This window comes from Mesoplodon densirostris, chromosome 9 (assembly GCF_025265405.1).
Source record: "Mesoplodon densirostris isolate mMesDen1 chromosome 9, mMesDen1 primary haplotype, whole genome shotgun sequence".
NCBI lineage: Eukaryota > Metazoa > Chordata > Mammalia > Artiodactyla > Ziphiidae > Mesoplodon > Mesoplodon densirostris.
Window position 1 is genome coordinate 57,000,774 of NC_082669.1, and position 21,015 is coordinate 57,021,788.

Genomic DNA, 21,015 nt, shown 5'->3' on the forward strand with positions numbered 1-21,015 from the left:
GTTGCTGCGCGTGGGTTTTCTCTAGTTGAGGCGAGCGGGGCCTACTCTTCGTTGTGGTGTGCGGGCTTCTCATTGCTATGGCTTCTCTTGTTGCGGAGCACGGGCTCTAGGCGCGCGGGCTCAGTAGTTGTGACTCACGGGCTCTAGTGCGCAGTCTCAGTAGTTGTGGCGCACGGGCTTAGTTGCTCCTCAGCATGTGGGATCTTCCCGGACCAGGGATCAAACCCGTGTCTCCTGCATTGACAGGCAGATTCTTAACCACTCTGCCACCAGGGAAGTCCCTGCCCTCCGTGGTTTCTTATGTGAAATTGGCTGTTAATCTTACTGAGTTTCCCTTGTAGGTGATGACTTACTTATCTCTTGCTGTTTTCTTTGCTTTTTGACAGTTTGACTTATAGTATGTCACAATCTCCTCGCTTCATGTTCATGTGCCTAGAAAGCACTCAGATAAAGGATCATAATAATGATGCTGAATTAAATGATTATGATTTAATGTTAATAATAATGACCATGAGTCATTAATCAGTAAAACATAATTAGTACATTGTGCTTAAAAAGTCAAGAAAATGTTCAATGCTTGCCTTAAAGAATTCCATTAAATTTTTTAACTTTAAAAAATATGTTGGGGACTTGAGTAAGAATCAGGTGTTCAAAATAATTACTTATGTGGAACACCCAGTGGCCTAATAGATTCCCAGGATGAGTTGTTCCTCTGGTTCGTTGCAAAAGAAAACTTCTGCGGTGGAAGAGATACGGTTACAGCTACATTTCCAAATTCTTACCTACTTTAGTTTTCAATTGCTCTTAACACTATGAAATATTTACCTTATTATCTGAAATATTCCTAAAACAAAGATCAAACTCTAAAATAAAATTAAAGTGTAGACATATTAAATCATAACTTAATATTTACACATTTTTGCATCTGAACGAAGCCAAATTTCAGATCCCTAAGTTTAGCAGTTGATAGAGATACCAGTTCTTTCAACTTTTCCAACTGTGTTCTGTTTTCTAATCTTTTAATATAGTTTCCTGATGGTGTTCTTTTTTTAAAATTTTTTAAAAATAAATTTATTTATTTATTTTATTTATTTATTACTTTTGGCTGTGTTGGGTCTTCGTTGCTACACGCGGGCTTTCTCTAGTTGCGGCGAGAGGCTTCTCATTGTGGTGGCTTCTCTTGTTGTGGAGCACGGGCTCTAGGCAACGTGCTCAGTAGTTGTGGCGCGCAAGCTCTAGAGCTCAGACTCAGTAGTTGTGGCGCACGGGCTTAGTTGCTCCAGGCATGTGGGATCTTCCCGGACCAGGGCTCAAACCCGGATCCCCTGCATTGGCAGGTGGGTTCTTAACCACTGCACTGCCAGGGAAGCCCCCTGATGGTGTTCTTAAAATATATTTATAGAATTTTTCTCAGTTCTTAAAAAATCATTCCTGGAAATTTTGCTGGAATAGATCTAATTTAAAATGTAAGATGTTAGATGTTCATTTTTAATGCCTTTTTTAAAATCATATTTTAGTTATTTTGGTTGCTTATACCTTACTGTATTAATAAGGACACTGAATTCTGTCATGAGATCCAGGTGTCTTTTTTTTTTTAATTTATTTTATTTTGGCTGTGTTGGGTCTTCGTTACTGCACACGGGCTTTCTCTAGTTGCAGTGAGTGGGGGCTACTCTTCGTTGCGGTGCGCAGTCTTCTCACTGAGGTGGCTTCTCTTGTTGTGGAGCACGGGCTCTAGGTGCACAGGCTTCAGTAGTTGTGGCTCGCGGGCTTCAGTAGTTGTGGCTCGCGGGCTTCAGTAGTTGTGGCTCACGGGCTCTAGAGCGCAGGCTCAGTAGTTGTGGCGCACGGGCTTAGTCGCTCCACGGCATGTGGGATCTTCCCGGACCAGGGCTCGATCCCGTGTCCCCTGCATTGGCAGGTGGATTCTTAACCACTGTGCCACCAGGGAAGTCTGAGACCCAGGTGTCTTATTCCTTCTGTTAGTTTTGACATTCTGCACTCTCTTGGCCTGTGTTTCCTCATCTGTAAAACAACTGCATAGAACCAGATAATCTCTAAAGCTCCCCATATTTATAAAAGTCCATAATTTTGCCATGGAGAAATTTTTTTCTTTCTTTCTTTCTTGGCTTGTATGATGAACAATAGAGTAATTTGAAGAATTTTTGAGCTATTGTTTCTCATTTATTTCATGGTAACTCTGCTACTTTTGACCTTTTAGCCAGATATCAGAAAAGTAATTTTATTTTTCCTACATTCTTTTTGTAGAGTTAGTCCATACTGGGGAGGATTGAAAAACACATACCTTCAGTGAGGCAGTAATGCATGCATATTGCTTTTTTCCCCTAGAACAAAATTAAGAATTTGATTTAACATATTTAGTTTTTAAAACTTCCTTTTCAGAATTGATGGTCAGGATTGTCTTGTTAACTTAGTGGAGCAGACTGAAGAAAAGTATATGAGTGATGGAAGAAAAAAAACTTGAAGGAGAAAAAAGCTTTTATAATTCTTGTTTTTGAAATGGTGATTTTTTTTCTTGTTAAAAATTGATAAGTTCTCATTGTAGAAAGTTCAGACAGGCAAATAGCAGAAAACACAATGCCATAATTTCATCACCTAGAGCTAGCCACTGTTAGCATCTTGATTTATCTTTCTACCATTTTGTTTACATATGTGGAATCATACCGTACATATTCTTTTGAAGCCTGAATTTTCTTTTAATAATATATCATGAATGCCTTTCCATGTTCAATAAATATGAATCTGTATCATCATTTTAAGGGCCACATGATATCTATGTGTGTGTGTGTGTGTGTGTGTGTGTGTATGTTTGTTTGTTTGTTTGTTTTTCCAGATGACTCTTCAAAAAAGCTTTTTACCAGTTTCTACTCCTACAGTCATGTGGGCCCATTTTCACAAACGCTCGCAAATGTTGTGCCATTTTATCATTTAAACATTTTTGTTACCCAGTTTGAGGGGCTTAAATAGTATATCACGGATGGTTTCATTTATGTTTCTTTAAGTTATTACGATAGTTTAACATTTTTTCCTATGTTTATGGTCGTTTATGTTTCCTTAAAAGGAACTAACTTCAGTGGTTGTTTTATTAGATAATAACCTAATCATAAGTAACTGAGTGAATTAGTTCTGGGATAGCTTTATTCACCTAGTAAGGATGTGATTATGAAAGATTTTTGGCTTACAGTGTAGGTAAAATTTGGTTGGATTTTTTCTAAGACCCAGCAGACAGTCTTCATCACAGACGGCTGCCTAGTTTTGGCTGATTCGTCATTTTTCCTCAAGAGAGGCCCAAAGCTGGAGAACAGGGCTTTTACAGGTCAGAAATGGAGACAGAACTGAATGTTGAAAGTTGGCCAGAATGTTCGTGCACTCATTCTGACTCAGGCCAGAGCTGCTCACTTTGCTTTCAAAAATATCATTTAACTCATATATTTCTGAGATTGAAATATCTTTGTCAAGCTCTGTTGGGTGTGTCATTTTCTAGCTAGTCAAGGGAAGGACATAAGAGAAAAGGGTCTAGGAGATCAACAGTCTTCAGCTTTATTTTATTTTTCCTGTGAATTTTCTGAACATTTTTTTCAGCCCAGGATGGAACACATATATACTGGTATAGCCAAGTTAAACAAAGACATTTAGGAGTTGGCATTACCACAATACCTGTCAGTAGTGTGTCTCATTTGCCACAGAGAGGTCTCTTGCCCCAAAGGCTGTGCTACATACAGAGGTAGGATTGCACAATGGTAAGGAAATCAGACTTGGGAACCAGACAGCCTGATTTCAGATCCCATCTTCACCACTTACAGTGCCTGGGCCTTAGGCAAAGTACTAAACCTCTCTATGACTGTTTCTTTCCTCTTTTTGTTTTGAAACAGCTTTATTGAAATATACTTTACATACTATCAAATTCACCCATGTAAGTATACAGTTCAGTGGTTTTTAGTATATTTATGAGTTGTGCAGCTATCACCATGATCTTACATTTTATTACCCTAAAAAGAAACCCAGTACCCATTAGCAGTCATTCTTCATTCCTTCCCCTCCTTCCTCTCCCACCACCCCTGGCCCTAGGCAACCACTAATCTACTTTCTGTCTCTATGGATCTGCCTATTCTGGAGGTTTCATGTAAAAGGAATTATGAACTATGTGGCCTTTTGTGATTGGTTTCTTTCACTTACCATAAACTTTTCAAGGTTTATTCATGTCATAGCATGTATGTGTACTTCATTCCTTTTATTACTAAATAATATTCCGCTATATGGATAATACCATGTTATGTTTATCCATCTATCAATCGATAAGACGTTTGGGTTGTTTCTATTTTTGGCTATTATGAATGATGCTGCAATGAACATTTGTATACATACGTCTGTTTCTTCATCTGTAAGAACGAGTACCATTTCATAGCGTTGTTTTGAGCACTAAAAAGGTCAAAATACATAGAAGGAGCTAGTGGGGAGCAAACTAACAAATGTTAGTGAGTAAATGTGATATATTAGTGTGTGAGTCCTCATGTAACAGCAGTTACCAGATTTGGCTTCCTCAGCATGCCATGCTTTCCTAATGACACCTCTGAAGATCCTCTCTTTTACTTTGCTCCCAACTTTTCCCTGAGTTATAATTTTGAAAAGTTTAATTCATTCAGTAGACATTGAACATCTACAGTGTGTTAGACACTGTACTAGATGCTCTAGGGAGTTAAAAGAAAAGAGTAAAAAAGTATGGAGTGGTACTTCCAGTTTAAGGCTGTCTTTAGTTTGCTAATCTGTAATCTCTGATCTGCCAGTAGCGTTTATGACTTGGGGCCCCTGAACCCCACCCTCACACCAAATGTCACAGGTTTATGAATCGTTTAATCCATTCACTCTTATCAGGCCCTTATTTTGACCCATGTATCTGTGTTTGTGAAGCTAACTGTTGTGTAAGGAAAAGGCTAAAACTAAGGTAATCATGTCTAGGTGGAGCCTTCACCGGGTGCAAGAGTAATGTCTCATTCCTGCACTGTAGCTGGGGTTGGTGAATGGTGTTTATTCCAATCAAGACATGATGGTCCTGAATTTTCTCAGCAGATTTCTTCTTTTCATAGAGTTGACTTTATGTTGTTTCTGAACTTAGAAAACTATTTGGTATCGGAACTGGACTCAGCAGAAGTGTCAAGTCTTTGTCTACCTGCCTCTGTTTTCTTTCTCTTGACTTTGCAGAGATGGTGATCCACGTGGTGACTCAGAATATTTTGCCCCTGATACCATTCTCTTCCCTATAAGAGAACAAGTAGGTTTCTGTGACTTCCTCGTGTGTTTTAGCTCTGAAGTAATGTTTCCTTTTTTCCCATAATAGTATATACTTAGCATAACAAAATGATGTTACTACCTCATTCTTCTCTCTGCCTTTGATTCAGATAAAATGCATTAGCAGGGCTTCCCTGGTGGTGCAGCGGTTGAGAGTCCGCCTGCCGATGCAGGGGACACAGGTTCGTGCCCCGGTACGGGAAGATCCCACATGATGCGGAGCGGCTGGGCCCGTGAGCCATGGCCGCTGAGCCTACGCGTCCGGAGCCTGTGCTCCGCAATGGGAGAGGCCACAACAGTGAGAGGCCCGCATACCGCAAAAAAAAAAAAAAAAAAAAAAAAAAAGCATTAGCAGTTTGAAGGATTGTGCTTGAAATATGAGTGCCTCCAGTGCTTGCTATAGGACTATGAAAGAAGTTTGAATTCTGTTATTTAATGTCCATTTCAGGAATTCATCTTGAATATGAACAGAGCAGTATACAGTATCCTATATACCTATTTAGACAGCCCAAATAGCTTATTTGGGGCCCAGCTTATAGTGCACCAGTTTTACACTACCCTATGATAGCAGTGTGTTTCCATATACACAAGTTTTTACTGTTTGCTCTATTTTAAATATTTACTGTAGTGCAAGTCACATCTTGTAAACTTGCCCAATATGGGGGATTCCCATTTTATTTGTAAAACACTTTTTGGTTAATGGATGCAAAAATATTAACTCATAGATCCATATTGCCAGGTACATGTAGATAGAAGCTGAAATGAGATTAGTAGAAACTCTAAAGATGAACTGGAAGAAGATGAACTATGAAACTTTCTTATGAACACTCTTTTTAAGGCTATAAGGAATAAAATGAGTTAGTAAATAAAAGATGTTGGCTTTGCATTCCCTTGTCAGATTGTGGTAGCCTTCAGTGTAACAACAGTATGATCACAAAGGGGTTTCCCTGCTTTGAGGTTACTACTTACGGGGCATCCCTGTGCATTTCCACTTTTCAACAACAGCTAGTGGAAGGGGGGTTGCTTAACGAGGGGTTTTGGGAGAACAGATCTCTGAGCATTGCACTCAACCTTTAACTAGACTCAGTACCTTTGTATGATTTTTTTTTTTTCGGTACTCGGGCCTCTCACTGTTGTGGCCTCTCCCGTTGCGGAGCACAGGCTCCGGACGCGCAGGCTCAGCGGCCGTGGCTCACGGGCCCAGCCGCTCCATGGCATGTGGGATCTTCCCAGACCAGGGCACGAACCCGTATCCCCTGCATCGGCAGGCGGACTCTCAACCACTGCGCCACCAGGGAGGCCCTTGTATGATTTTTAAATGATTCTCCTTGCCTCCTCACTTCTCCTTACCCAGGCCTTTCCGATGCTATAGGTTCCATATTCCCATTTGCAATGAGCTTGTCTCTCTCGCTTTCTTTCTCTACTTTTTCTCCATAAAATGCCTCTGTGGTCAGACAAGGAACCACAAGGAGGAATCCTGGGAAGAGGCCGCATGGCTCCTTAGGAGAGATTAATTGTTCGGCTCTGCTGCTGTCAATTACTCTTTTCCAGCCGGCATGCTTATGGAGAAACCTCTTAAGGCGAATAGTCTCCCAGCAAGTCAGGGAACTGGTATAGTCACCTGGAGGAAACTCCTACTAATTAAGCTATGTGCTTGAGCTTAATTCAGTTTGTCTAATATATAAGATGTATTTGAGGTCAGATATTGATGTTTAAAGTCTTTTAATTATTTCAAAATGTTTATAGATATCTTAGGACTATTTTTTGTTGTAAGTAATAAAACCCAACTCAAACTGGGTAAGCACAAAAGCAACATTACTGGCTCACGTAAGTAATAAATCCAGGGGTAGGTTGGGCACAAGTGGGTCCAGGCGCTTAAATGATGTCATCCGGAATCTCTTGCCTATCATCTCTCTGCTCTGGCTCTCTTCAGTGTTGGCTGCATTCCATGGTCGGCTCTACAGTGGTGGCAGAGATGGCCACCAGCAGCTGCGGCTAATCTGTTGCCAGTTTGGTAATCCCAGAATAAAGAGAGCTCTACTTTCCCAGAAGATCTAGTAAAATTCCTGGGACCAATTCTCATGGTCCTATCCATCCCTAAATCAGTCATTGTCACTCTGTCCAGGGTAGGTTACGTGCCATCCTGCGCATGTACCCCACGAATATATTGCCTGAGTGTATGGGGTAGGAGTGGTTCCTCAACAAGAAATGAGGATATGGTTTCCAGAAGAGAGAATGGATCTTGGAAAGGTCGACATCAGAAGTGTCTACTGTAATAGGATGTAGAATGAATTTACTTTGATGTTGATATATAAAGTTTCACATAGTGTTTGTAGAATTAATTTGGAATTAATACATAGCCATGTATCACTGCTTGTAGTTTTACATGTCAGTTGTATCTCCCCCCAACTGGATGTGAAGCTCTTAAAAACGGTACCCATCTTAGATCTGTTTTAATCTCTAAAACCAAGTACAGTGCCTGCACAGTACAGTGCCCATACTGATAAATGTTTACAGGTACTGCTGAAATGGCGATTTCCTTCTAGCAGCAGGTTCATTATTGTTAGTGGCAAATACTTCTGGAATTATACCATTCAGTGCTGGTTGAGAATAAGTGCACACACACTCCTTATTTAATGAGCAAAAGGAGAATACCCTGGCCAGTATCCAGTAGTGTAGGGTTATTGGGAGGTGTGAACATAAATTTGGTGCATGCAAACTGTAGCCAAAGAATGTGCTTCGTGGACTATAGAGGAAGAGATTAGAGATTTTTAAAAAATTCTTGTCAATTCTGAAGACTGCCTGTAGTTCAAATAAAATTTTGTTTAGCACCCTTCAGCAGCTGTGCCAGACATCTCACAGATCTTGAACTATTTGATGTCCAAACATTCAAGAGTATGAAAAAAAGCGACAGGAAAAAAATCCTTCTAGAACTTCCTGTGACAGGTCAGAGTTTAATCACAGCAAGTAATGCAGATTTCCCTTTTATTATAACCACAATAGAAAGGCAGGGCTTGTGTTTACAGAGCATGTTGTTTGGGAGACCTCTGTAAATTGTAATCTTTGGAAATCCCAAACCTTATTGGATGTAATGCCATCCATTAGATGAAGACAACTTGCCTATGCAATAGATCCAGAATAGCAAGTTAAATGGAGAACATGAACAGGAAGCAGTCATTCCGAATTACAGTGGGTAGGATGCAGAGTTAATTCATGGAGATATTTTGTTATGAGATAATTACATCACTAGGACAGCTGGAAAGCTGAGTGCTGTGCTGGACCGCAGTGCTTGCTCTCTGCCCTGCAGCTGGGGGGTCAGGACAATAGAGACAGGGAGAGGACTTATTTTATGGGATAGTTAGGGGCTTGGCTGACTTAATTGTAAAATGATAATGACCTATCTGCCTTTTTTGGATTTTGTTTTGCGCAGCTAAACTGGATTCGTAGACTCAGTGAATGCTGAGAACCACTTTTCACTTCTACTTTTTGAACCTTCACTTGGATCGCGTTAAGCTAAGCTCTAATGGATAAATTTTGAATGGTAGTTTTCATTTCCTCTAAAAGTCATCTGAGATACTTTTGTTCATCCTCAACACAATGTGATTATATTTCTCTTATGGAACTGTAGTTATGCAGTCACTGAAATGGTATTTTTGTCAGTTTACTGAATAGCAAAAAAATAAAATGGTTTTAGAAAGCTTTAAGATGTTGGTTGACACAAGGAATCAGACAGTTGAAGTTATTTCCCAGGTTTTAGTTTCAAATGTTCAGACCTGTCTGGCTCTTTTGTTTTGCAAGTTATAGAGGTTATAGGTAGCTTGACCACATTCCTCATTGATTTATATAAATATATTACAGATTGTTAACCTTCTGCCAAACACCAGGGGTTTCATTCAGTTCTTGTTTAGTTCGGTTGCTTTATGTGAGACTTATTGGTTTTATTACAGCATCTATCTTCTCTTTATTGCCCACTGAAGTGATTATTATTTGCTTTGGGATGATTCCAGATAGAGTCATTGTAGACAAGAAAGCATCAAAAATATTATGTTCTAAAATTCCTAAGATTAGTATTTATAGCTATTGATTCAAAATGCATTTTCTACCCATTATGACTAATGTAATTTAATTTTACTATGATAATGTTTACTAAGCAATTAAGTCAGACTAAATTTCATGTTTTAGTATAGAGTAATATTTCCCAAAATGTCTTCTGTACGGTACTGGGTCTGTTGGATGTTGATGGCCAGCACTGGAGCCCAAAACCTACAGGTTCTTCTAGGACTTTTACTTCCCTCGATGTCACTTTTGAATTTCTAAGGAGACAGTAATAGGCTCCATTTCCCAAATAAAATTAATAATGGCACCTTCAAAAAATAAAAAGCATTATCTCCTTGAACCAGCATGAGCCACTTCTACTAAACACCATTCTTTTTGTAGCCTAGAAGAATATATAATTATATACACTAAAATTTATACAAGAATATTCTACTCTGTGTCTCTTTAAATGTGTGTCTTTAAAAATCCACTTAAAAAAATTGCCAATTAAAATTAGTGCCTTTTCTCCATGGCTTATCATTTGGGACAATTAACAGGGGCTCCAGGGAGCTCACCTTTGCATATCTCAGGTGTGGAGTCCAGGTGCTGCAGGCAGCAACAGTGAATCTTAATAAATAGAAGAGAGTGATATAAGAGTGATATAACTTTGAGAAAAATAACTTGGGTGGGTTAGATGTTATTCTTGCATTGTGTCATACAGAGTGTTTGAAAATGGTTTCAGTGAGATGAAGCAACATAGCATGCTGCCAGGGCTGTTAGGTAACTAACAACGGTTTGGGAGCAAGTGACCCTTCGGTTTAGCAGTGTTTTATGATCACTTCATTCTCCAGCTATGTCTCTGTCAAAAACTTTTTTCTTTTGGAAATTACTAAAACGTCTTATGTATTACAAACCATAAGTGTAGTAAGAACTGGAGTTACTAGTTCTTTACTGACTGGAGGCAGTGATAAGCAATATATTTTTTTATTAAGGAAATGTATTACTTATAATAGAAAACATTTTGAAAGTAATGTTTAAGAAGCACAGCTGTAATGATGCCGTTCCCATGTTTGTATTTGATTTTACTACAGGCCATTTTTGGTTCATTACTGTTTCATTTTATCACAAAAAAAGAAGCAACAGATATAAAGAAGCTTGGTAATTGTGGAACTCCTTTTTCTTCTTCAAAAGGAAGAAAAAATATTCCATTGTATATATCTGCCACATCTTCTTTATCCATTCATCTGTCAATGGACACTTAGGTTGCTTCCATGTCCTGGCTATTGTAAATAGTGCTGCAATGAACATTGTGGTACATGACTCTTGTTGAATTATGGTTTTCTCAGGGTATATGCCCAGTAGTGGGATTGCTGGGTCATATGGTAGTTCTGTTTTTAGTTTTTTGAGGAACCTCCATACTGTTCTCCATAGTGGCTGTATCAATTTACATTCCCACCAACAGTGCAAGAGGGTTCCCTTTTCTCCATACCCTCTCCAGCATTTATTGTTTGTAGATTTTTTTGATGATGGCCATTCTGACCGGTGTGAGGTGATACCTCATTGTAGTTTTGATTTGCATTTCTCTAATGATTAGTGATGTTGAGCCCAGCCATAAAAAGAAACGAAATTGAGTTATTTGTAGTGAGGTAGATGGACCTAGAGTCTGTCATACAGAGTGAAGTAAGTCAGAAACAGAAAAACAAATACCATATGCTAACACATATACATGGGATCTAAAAAAAAAAAAAAGGTTCTGATGAACCTAGGGGCAGAACAGAAATAAAGACACAGACGTAGAGAATGGACTTGAGGACATGGGGAGGGGGAAGGGTAAGCTGGGACGAAGGGAGAGGTGGCATGGACATATATACACTACCAAATGTAAAATAGATAGCTAGTGGGAAGCAGCCGCATAGCACAGGGAGATCAGCTCGGTGCTTTGTGACCACCTAGAGGGGTGGGTTAAGGAGGGTGGGAGGGAGATGCAAGAGGAAGGGGATATGGGGATATACGTATGCATATAGCTGATTCACTTTGTTATACAGCAGAAACTAACACAACACTGTAAAGCAATTATACTCCAATAAAGATGTTTTAAAAAAAAGGAAGAAAAGAGTAAAGCTGTCAAAGTATGCGGGTTTAATGGAAAGAAGATGGTTCAAAGGAGCCTATGAATAAATGGTAGTTACCTCGAATTACCAAATTGAAAGAGTTGTTTTCATAAACTTCCCAGGTTTCAGATCCACGCATGATAGCAATCATATTTTTCACAGTACGGCATGCATATGATTTATGGCATTATTTTTAATAAATTTGTTAGGAGTTTTTACTTTGTCAGAATAATTTTTCAGAATAAGTCACGTTAGTGATACTCAAAGACTTAAGAAATTTAGAAAAAGTTAAGTTTATAAGTAGATAATTAAAACTTAGAAGTCAGAATATTTGGAAGTAGACAAACGTAAGGAAGAAATTCTGTTGATCTTAATTGATTTTAATGGAGTTGTAGAACTCACCCCAGACTGCCCAAAATTAAAAAGGAGTTTGGACCTGGCTATAAAGTATGTGTGGTTGGTGGTAGTGGTGTTCACCCCATCTGATTTAACTTAATTATGGTGTTCTTTAGTTTCTTTTAAAGTTTACTTTAGATTGACACTGACGTACCAAAGGTTTCGGAGCCTATTTAGCCCAGAGATGCAGTAGACTGGCATGGTGAACCAGCTAGGCATTAAAAATTTAAGAGGTAATGTGCAAAGTGGATAACTGAGAGTCAACCCTGCATTTCAGTAACTGGGTTATATGCACATTTATAGTTAGTTTCTTTGAAGAAGGTGTTGTTTTATTTTAAAAAATGAAAGAAAGTAATATGAATAGCACTTTTATTAGCCTTTTCTTAGTATTTATGTTACATTCTTGTCAAGGAATTTATTTATAGCTTGTTTATGGGTGGTGTATTTAACTCTTTAAATGTTTGGTGAGCATCTCATGTGCCAGATAGTATGTATCCTTCGTCTGTTGAAGCTAAAGGAAATTCTGTTCTTTGGCTTGAAAATTCTTTTGACTACTGAAGGCTTTGTTCTTAAAACTTAAATTTTGAATTAGTTGTAGGATTTTATGGAAGGAATTGAATTCTCCCATCCAAACATAATTATAAAGTTTGTCAATCTGCCTTTATCATCTTAGGGCAATATAGTTTACCAATGCAATTTCTGCCCCCCTCCCAAAAGTTAAAATTTCACAGTTTTTATTAGCATGATATTTGGAATTTTAAAACTAAGAATTCATGCCCATTCCTGGGAAACGATTTGATTCACCAGGATGAGAAGACTTTCTTAGAAATAAACCAAATTTCTCCATATTCCATTATAGTTATTTTCATAGGCATAATTATAAGACCTTAAATTCCAGGAAAATCTAAATTGCAGAGTCCAGCATCTCCAAAAAATGCTCAATCTGTCTCTTTAATAATTCTTGACCTGTGAGCTAAGAACCATATTTTTCCTAGAGGCTGCAGTTTTTGAAACTATCTCTATCAGCAAATTCTACCTAAGATCTTAACTAAGGAGCCCTCCAAGCAGGCATTCTCATGTTGCAGTCATGTTGCTTTCTCTTTGCCACTGTGGATTTTGTCACCACTTAACCAAGCGCTCTGCCCCTGAGCTTTCATATCGATATTAAAGTATCAGATCCTATTAGGTATCCTTACGTATTATCACAAGGAATGATCAAACCTGTCCTTTTTTCCCCCTAATTACGTGATCAAATTGAGGGATATGTGTAAGACTTACAGGTTACTTCTTCGCTTATTACCACCTACTTAATACCTCTTTTTTTTTTTTTCCTTTTAGGTTGTTTGATGTGTGCACAGTGTCACGAACAGACAGAGAAACCAAACTAACATTAGTGTTTGAACATGTTGATCAAGACTTGACCACTTATTTGGATAAAGTTCCAGAGCCTGGAGTGCCCACTGAAACCATAAAGGTACTAAGAATCATCTCTCTGCCTGGTCAAACAGTCACACTGTTATATAAACAATGGCACTCTTTCCTTATGAAAATTGCCAAAATTAGAGCCTTTGGAACTCAATATATAGTTAAATATATCTAGTATGACTAAGTGGGATGTTTATAGAATGGGGTATATTCTAGTTCACTAATTTTAGGGCTCAGTGGAAAAAACCCTTTAGTTCTAATACATGTTAAAATTATTGGAAAATATCTATTTGTACGTTATCTGGCCCTAAGCTTAGACAGTATAGTGTAGTAAGTATAGCTCAGCCTTTTTCTGATCGTTTGTGGACTCTGAGGGTTATAATTTAAAACATCATTCATGAGTATATTGAATACTGTAATTGTATACTGGTCCTAGGACATACCTATGCTATGTAAATCTGAAATATTGATTGTTAGGCCCTTCTTTCTCCATTTTCTTCTCATTCATAAAACATTTATAGGAAGCCTAAGTGTCAGGTACCATCCCAAACTCTTGGGATTCAAAGATGACTTAAGACTCCTTGGAGGTCAGCAAGCTAGATGCATTGTATTGACTAGAGGTCCTTTCTTCTTTTAGGTCTAATGGGAAGAGCTACTTATAAAGCTCTGTTGGTCTTACTTTGTTTTGCTTAATTGAACTTCCCAGTCGATCTTGTAGATCTGTGCGTATCATGGGCAGGTTTTCACAAAGATCTATTGGTTTGTTTGTTTGTTTGTTTGTTTGTTTGTTGCGGTATGCGGGCCTCTCACTGTTGTGGCCTCTCCCGTTGCGGAGCACAGGCTCCGGACGCACAAGCTCATAGGCCATGGCTCACGGGCCCAGCCGCTCCACGGCATGTGGGATACTCCCGGACCGGGGCACAAACCCGTGTCCCCTGCATCGGCAGGCGGACTCTCAACCAGTGCGCCACCAGAGAAGCCCACAAAGATCTGTATGTTTTTGTGAATTAGGTGAAACAGACTCCTTACCTTATCATTCATTGTGTAGAAATGAGTTCTAGAGTTCACCATCATTTTAGATAGGAGTTAATAGCTGAAAACAGTTTATCTCCTGAACAGAGTAAATGTCTTTTAGTGATAGCTAGGTGGTGTTCCCAGATACTGATACATTTAGAACTTGATGTATTGAATGATTTATTTCTTTGGTTTTAGACTAATGTAGAATTTATTTTCTCCTATCTGCCTTTCATAAAAGAATATGGTGCTCAGGAATGGTCTCATTGCTTCCTGAGCAGTTTCAAGGACCATAAGGCCCTTTAAACGTAGGTATTCCTAATTACCTGTTCTTGGTCCTTTTCTCTTCTATCTCTGCATCCCTTTTTTCACTCAAATTCTATTCCAATCCTGTGGCTTCAGTTCTTTCCTTTATGAGTTTGTCCAAATACCATGTTCAGCATGCAGGGCAGAGTATAGCCCCGTTTTGTGTACTCTGCTTTCTGGCCAGATTGGGCTAATCCCCATCCTCTTACTGTGGCTCGTAATTTCCTACCTCCATGGGCTTCCTTCTCATTGCCATTCCTTTGCCACCCCACCCAATAACTCTCTGCTTACATTTTTCAAGGCCCACCCCAGATATCATTTGAGCAACCTTTATAGCTGGATATAATCTCATTTGTCTTACACCTTGTTCTACATCTCTCCCTCTTTATCATATTTTCTACATTTAATTGTGATTATTTGTGTCCATGTCTTACCTATTCATTCATCTTTGTATCCTGACAGTCCCTACTCAGTGATTTATACACATAGGTACTCAATAAATAAGACACATTGCCAACCTTTCTTCAGATATAATTAATTGAAAATTGTTTTTTAAATGACTTCCAACAGCTTAAACACGGACTGTCAAAATAAGCATTAGCTTCTTCTGATCTATTTCTAAGTTCAAAAATTTCATTTGGGGGAGGTCATTTTTTTTAAGCAGCGAAACAAGGTGACCATATATTTATACCCTACGTTGCCACCTACATAGATCTTTCGAGCTTCACATTAAATTCTCCTAGGACGTTAGAGGCTGCTGAGTGGAATCATTTGCAAAAGTATGTGTAGTTAAAATGACTGATAAACCAGAGTGATGTGCTTAAACTAAGGCTTGATCAGGCAAGAGTAGAAAATGAAGTGGGTTGGGGGAAACTCCCAAGGGTGGGAGTAGAGAGGTAAGCAGGATTCAGAGAGGAACAGGCAAAAAGGTGGTCACTAAGATGAGGTGAAGGAGAGGAGCTGGGGGATGGCCAAGCCAAGGTTGGGGAGTGGGGTATTGGTGCTTATCAACAGAAGCTTTTGACAAGGTAACTTGTTAAAAGTATTTCTTGAGTCCTTCATCTATCCAGGGAAAGGGAGTGTCACTTCGTCTGTGTTGAACAGGAGATTCTCCTGGAGGCTGTTAAATTTCTTCAGCCATCAGGGGCAACAGCCCCACAGAGGTAGAGGTGGGTGCAAGGGCTGTGGTTATTTAAGGTTTGTGGTTAATAGTGTTTTGATGTTTTCGTAGTAAAATAAAACTATGGTCAACTGAAATATTTCAGGCGATCAGTTTGTATGTTAACGGCTGATTGAACATCTTTTGCTAACTTAAAAGCTAGTCGCAAGACCCTTTTCGTCTTCACCCTTAAATTTTTTTTTAATTGAAGTATAGTTGATTTACAATGTTGTTTTTAGTCTCTGGTGTACAGTGAAGTGATTCAGTTATTCATATACATATATTCTTTTTCAGATTCTTTCCCATTATAGTTTATTACAAGATATTGAATATAGTTCCCTGTGCTATACAGTAGGACCTTGTTGTTTATCTATTTTATATATAGAAGTTTGTATCTGCTAATCCCAAACCTAATTTGTCCCCCCCCCCGCCCCTTTCCCCTTGGGTAACCATAAGTTTTTTATGTCTACGAGTCTGCTTCTGTTTTGTAAATAAGTTCATTTGTATCATGTTTTTTAGATTCCACCCATAAGTGATATCATATGATATTTGTCTTTGTCTGTTTGACTTCACTTAGTATGATAATCTCTAGGTCCATCCATGTTGCTGAAAATGGCAGTTCATTCTTTTTATGGCTGAGTAATATTCCATTGTATATATGTACCACATCTTCTTTATCCACTCATCTGTCGAAGGGCATTTAGGTTGCTCCCATGTCTTGGCTATTGTAAACAGTGCTGCCATGAACACTGGGGTGCATGTATCTTTTCAAATTAGAGTTTTCTTCAGATATATGCCCATTCATCCTTAATTTTTAAAAATTTTCTGAACTGTGCTGATCAACTTTTCTTCCTTATTAAGTATAAGGGTTTTTGGGTTTTTTTTTAGAATTTGTGTTTGAGGTTCTTTAAGGTCATCATTAAAAACATGAATAATCATTTAAAAGCGCTATAATACTATCAAATGGATAGTTTTAAGCTGAGTATGTGATTGACATAAATTTATTTTTAATGAACACTTTTATCTTTTGTTTCTAAGTTGACATCTTTTTAAGCACTGGTATGAAGGATAAACAGCTGCTCAGTAGAAAGTTCCAGCTAGTTGAGGTTCTTAATTGAATTTTTCAAGCACACAGCCAGAGAACAGAAATATTTTGTTGTTGTATAGCTCATTTATGAGAAGTCTCAATAACTATATCAAGTGAATATTGTTATTATGAGGAACCTATTGGGAACATGGATTGGATTCTTTATATAGAATGCTTTGTTGTAATAAGAGTTTTTCTGAATATACTCGTACAAAGGTTAATTGAATATTTACAGGGTGAGTTCTGTGCTAGGCACTTTGAGGACACAAAACTGCATGAATCATGAACCTGCACTTGAGGACCTTAGAATATAAGAGCACACAGAAGCATGTGGGACACTTCTCTATGGTTATTTAAGTAGTTTAGTTGGTGTTTGGTGTTTTCAAGTTTAAAAAACCCAACTTACTTAAGAATAAACACAGTCTCTAGCTGATTCTTTGCATTATGGTACCAAAATGTTTTCTAAAATGTTCTTCAAAATCATAAATATTATTATTGACACTGTCTTGCATATATCAGAACTCGCCGTGTTACAAAATAGACAAATAGGTAAAATATTTTAACATGAAATAGGTGTAAAACAGAAAGTCAGGGAAAGACCTCATATTCAGATGGTTTAGGCTGTGGGAATTTTCCTCCACCACCTGTCCCCCACCATGTTTTCTGTGGCACTGTTTACCTGTTGGTCCGCCTCAATTCAGTATATTCGAGCGCACATTCAGGACATATATTGCATTAGGTGAGCCGTACTTGGGTAAAACTGGGATGCTGCATGGTCTCTGACTAGCTATTACAGAGGTAAACTCTTTCTGTTCAGTACCATTTTCATCAACCTGTTTGTTATAAAAAGAGCCCATGAGGGCTTCCCAGGTGGTTCAGTGGTTAAGACTCCATGCTTCCACTGCAGGGGGTGTGGGTTCGATCCCTGGTTGGGGAAGTTCCACATGCCACATGGTGCAACCAAAAAAAAAAAAAAGAAAGAAAGAAAGAAAAGAAACAAACAAACAAAAAAAGAGAGCCCATGATGGGCTTATTTTCCCAACTTACATATATCACATAACAATTTTTACATGCATTTAAATACCATTTGTTTTTAAAAGTAAAAAAGGCAGAAAACCACCCCTGAAGCCCTAAGTATCTGTGAAGGTTGATAGTTGGGTGAACTCATTAGGGGAAATTCTGTCATTATCATATGGTCTGGACTGAAAATTGTCATTGAAAGGCTTATGAGAATAAAATAAAACCATAGGTGGTTCTTTCCAACATTTTAAAATACACCTATTCTAAAAATAAATAAATACATTTATATATCTTATTCATACTTCATCTTGAAGTTTTCATCACATTCTTTAATCTCTTTTCTTGATGTCCTGAGATATATTCATTCATGTTGATGGTGACATTTGCATAAAGAAACCTCTTGACTGCTATGCTGTGACGTCAACAAATACTCAAACTTTGCCTCGTAGGCTTATTGTTGCCATATCTTGCTTTCCTATTTCTAGTTCAGAATGTTATTTTATTATTTTTTTTTTTTTGTGGTACGCGGGCCTCTCACTGTTGTGGCCTCTCCCGTTGCGGAGCACAGGCTCCAGACGCGCAGGCTCAGCGGCCATGGCTCACGGACCCAGCCGCTCCGCGGCATGTGGGATCTTCCTGGACTAGGGCACGAACCCGTGTCCCCTGCATCGGCAGGCAGACTCTCAACCACTGCACCACCAGGGAAGCCCAGATTGTTATTTTTTGATGTACTTAATTGTGGAGGAATGCAGTGCCGTCTGTGTAATTTTAATTTGATCATTTGAAATTCGACATTGTCTTCTTAGACCGCCATGCTTAAACTTATGAGGCAATCATTGACACCTTATGATTGTCTTATTTTTTTCTTTGGGGGTTCATAATACATTTTGAGTACCTGTGTTTATGTAGCACCTTTCATTTATGGGGACTTTATGAGAAAAAAAAAAAAGGCTTCCAGATTGTTAGGTTTTCTCTTTCATGCCTTTATCTGCGACCTTATGAGAGAGGATCAGAAAGAACTGTAAACAAATTCCCTCACCTTGTTCCTTAGTCATGTGTAACTGCTACCCAGAAAAAGAACTATATGGCAGGATATATATGGGGAGAGACTCCTGTGTAAAATCTTGTGCTTTACATGTTTTCAAAGGTAATGCCCTCTTTTACTAAACTATCATTTGGTACTCAGGCTTCCCTCTCTAGTACATTATCTGTCCTAGTATATGACCTGGCTTCTCAACTATATTTTTAATGCTTTGAGAACCTAGTTTCATTCTTTGGACATTCTGTACATGTAACATGCTTTTCACGAATAGAAATTCAAAGGCACTGAAAGCTCACAGAGAACACCAGCTGCCTCTCCAAAGTAGAACACAGTTCTTTCAGCTCAAGACCACATGGCCTCTTTGGATGACTCAGTCTTGGAATAAAAATTATATTTTATTTGCGTATCTCTATGACAGATGAATTCTATATGGCTTGAGAAGGCCGAAAGACCTCAAGGTTTATGTGTCTGTGTGGGTCATTTTTCTCTGTGAATTAGATTTCATTTTATCTTCGATTGAATGTTTCTTAGAGATTTCTGTTGGTTGTAACATTTTCAGTAAGAGATAAAATGTACTATTAAGTTTATTTTACAAAACCCAGACTTCAGAGACTGACACACACTGTTAATAGCACCTGCTTTCTGCCTCTGGGAAAGATCTGTTTTCATGAATAATATCTGCTTGCAGTAAACAGTGGCTCTGGTGTCAGGTTGGGATGCCCAGGGCTGATTCATCTTTCTCCATCTGACATAATGCAAAGTGACTGCCTGGTCCCTGGACTCCGATGAGGAAAGCCTCTCAGAGCCTTCTCTCCTCTCGCCCCTAAAGGAATCAAGCCACGGCCCCGCTCTGCTGCTAGTGGTCTCCACTTTGCCTGAATTATGAGCAGGTGATTTGTCTCATCTTTGCAGGACACAGAGCAAATTAACATGAAAATATCGCTTCCCAGAAAACAAGGCAGGCTTGAATGCCCTGTCGCTGCCGGTCATTAGCCATCTGCCACCGACACTCATACTCTGTTTATCACATTTGAAATTCAGAGCAGATGTTGCATAATAAAGTGATCCCAAAAACAAGACAAGAAATTCAAAGAACAAATACTTCACAATAATGATAAGGATCCTGGAAGGAGATTTTTTTCAATCTAATAGCAAGGCTGGACTTAACTGAATAAACCATGGTTTTAAAAACACACACAGGCACATGCACACACATCTTTCCTGGTGTTTAATGCACACTGCTTTTTTGTAGTCACGTGAAATAATTTTTGAAGAAAGTGCATTTGTGAAAGATGCCTGAGAGGACTGTTTAATAAGATTAATTGTAATAAGCAAAGTGGAATGTTGTAATAACACTCGTTCTGATACAAAGGACCTCATAGGTCAGTCATGCCAGTGTTGGTTTTTACTCTAAAATGGGCCTCAACTTACAGCAATGTGACTTAAAATAGTTCACTCCTGTAGTATAGTTGGATCTCTCAGGGCTTGTAGCTAGCCAGTGTGGTTGCCCAGACAGCTTATTTTCCTCTTGGTACTCAAGATCTTATGTTCCCTCTACCCTTTGCCTCCCCTGCCTCCTTCCCTGCCCGCCACTCTCCCCCCATCCTCCATCCCCCATGCGTGTGCGCACACACACACACACACGCATACTCACACACTCTTAGCTTCCCCAGGCTCTGCGTAGCTCTGCCCCAGCTTCCTCCTCAGTCCCTGGCTTTGGGCTCTCTCCAACCTGAGTCCTAAGAGTCTTTCATTTAAGTTTCACTACCCTTCCACATTAATGTAACATTTTACGGGATTGGTTACTGGAATGTTTTACCTAATCAGCCTATGCGCGTTCTAGACCCTTCTTATGCCTTATAAAAAGCACATCATTCGTGGTATATTAACAATTGTGCTTAGAGGCATTCTGCTTTTTAAAACTCAGGCGTCTGAACTTTCATCAGGAATGTAACCTATGTCATAGTTTTTCTCTGTGGAAAGTCAGCTTGGAATGTAGTCTTCTGACTCAAATGCTTTCTCCACACAGACCACACCCTCGTTCCCACCCTTACCTGTGTATGTGCCCGCCTCACTCCCCCCCCAACACACAGAATTTGGGGGGATTTTTAAA

General features: G+C 38.9%; 1 protein-coding gene across 4 annotated transcripts in view; it reads left to right on the forward strand.

Annotated features, from left to right (window-relative positions):
- Positions 1–21,015, forward strand: part of CDK6 (cyclin dependent kinase 6) — a 233,494-nt gene that overhangs the window by 49,751 nt on the left and 162,728 nt on the right. For all 4 annotated transcript variants that reach the window (XM_060108779.1, XM_060108782.1, XM_060108780.1 and 1 more), the window contains exon 3: positions 13,188–13,323. In XM_060108779.1, the coding sequence (XP_059964762.1) occupies positions 13,188–13,323 (136 nt within the window). The remainder of the gene's footprint in view (positions 1–13,187; positions 13,324–21,015) is intronic.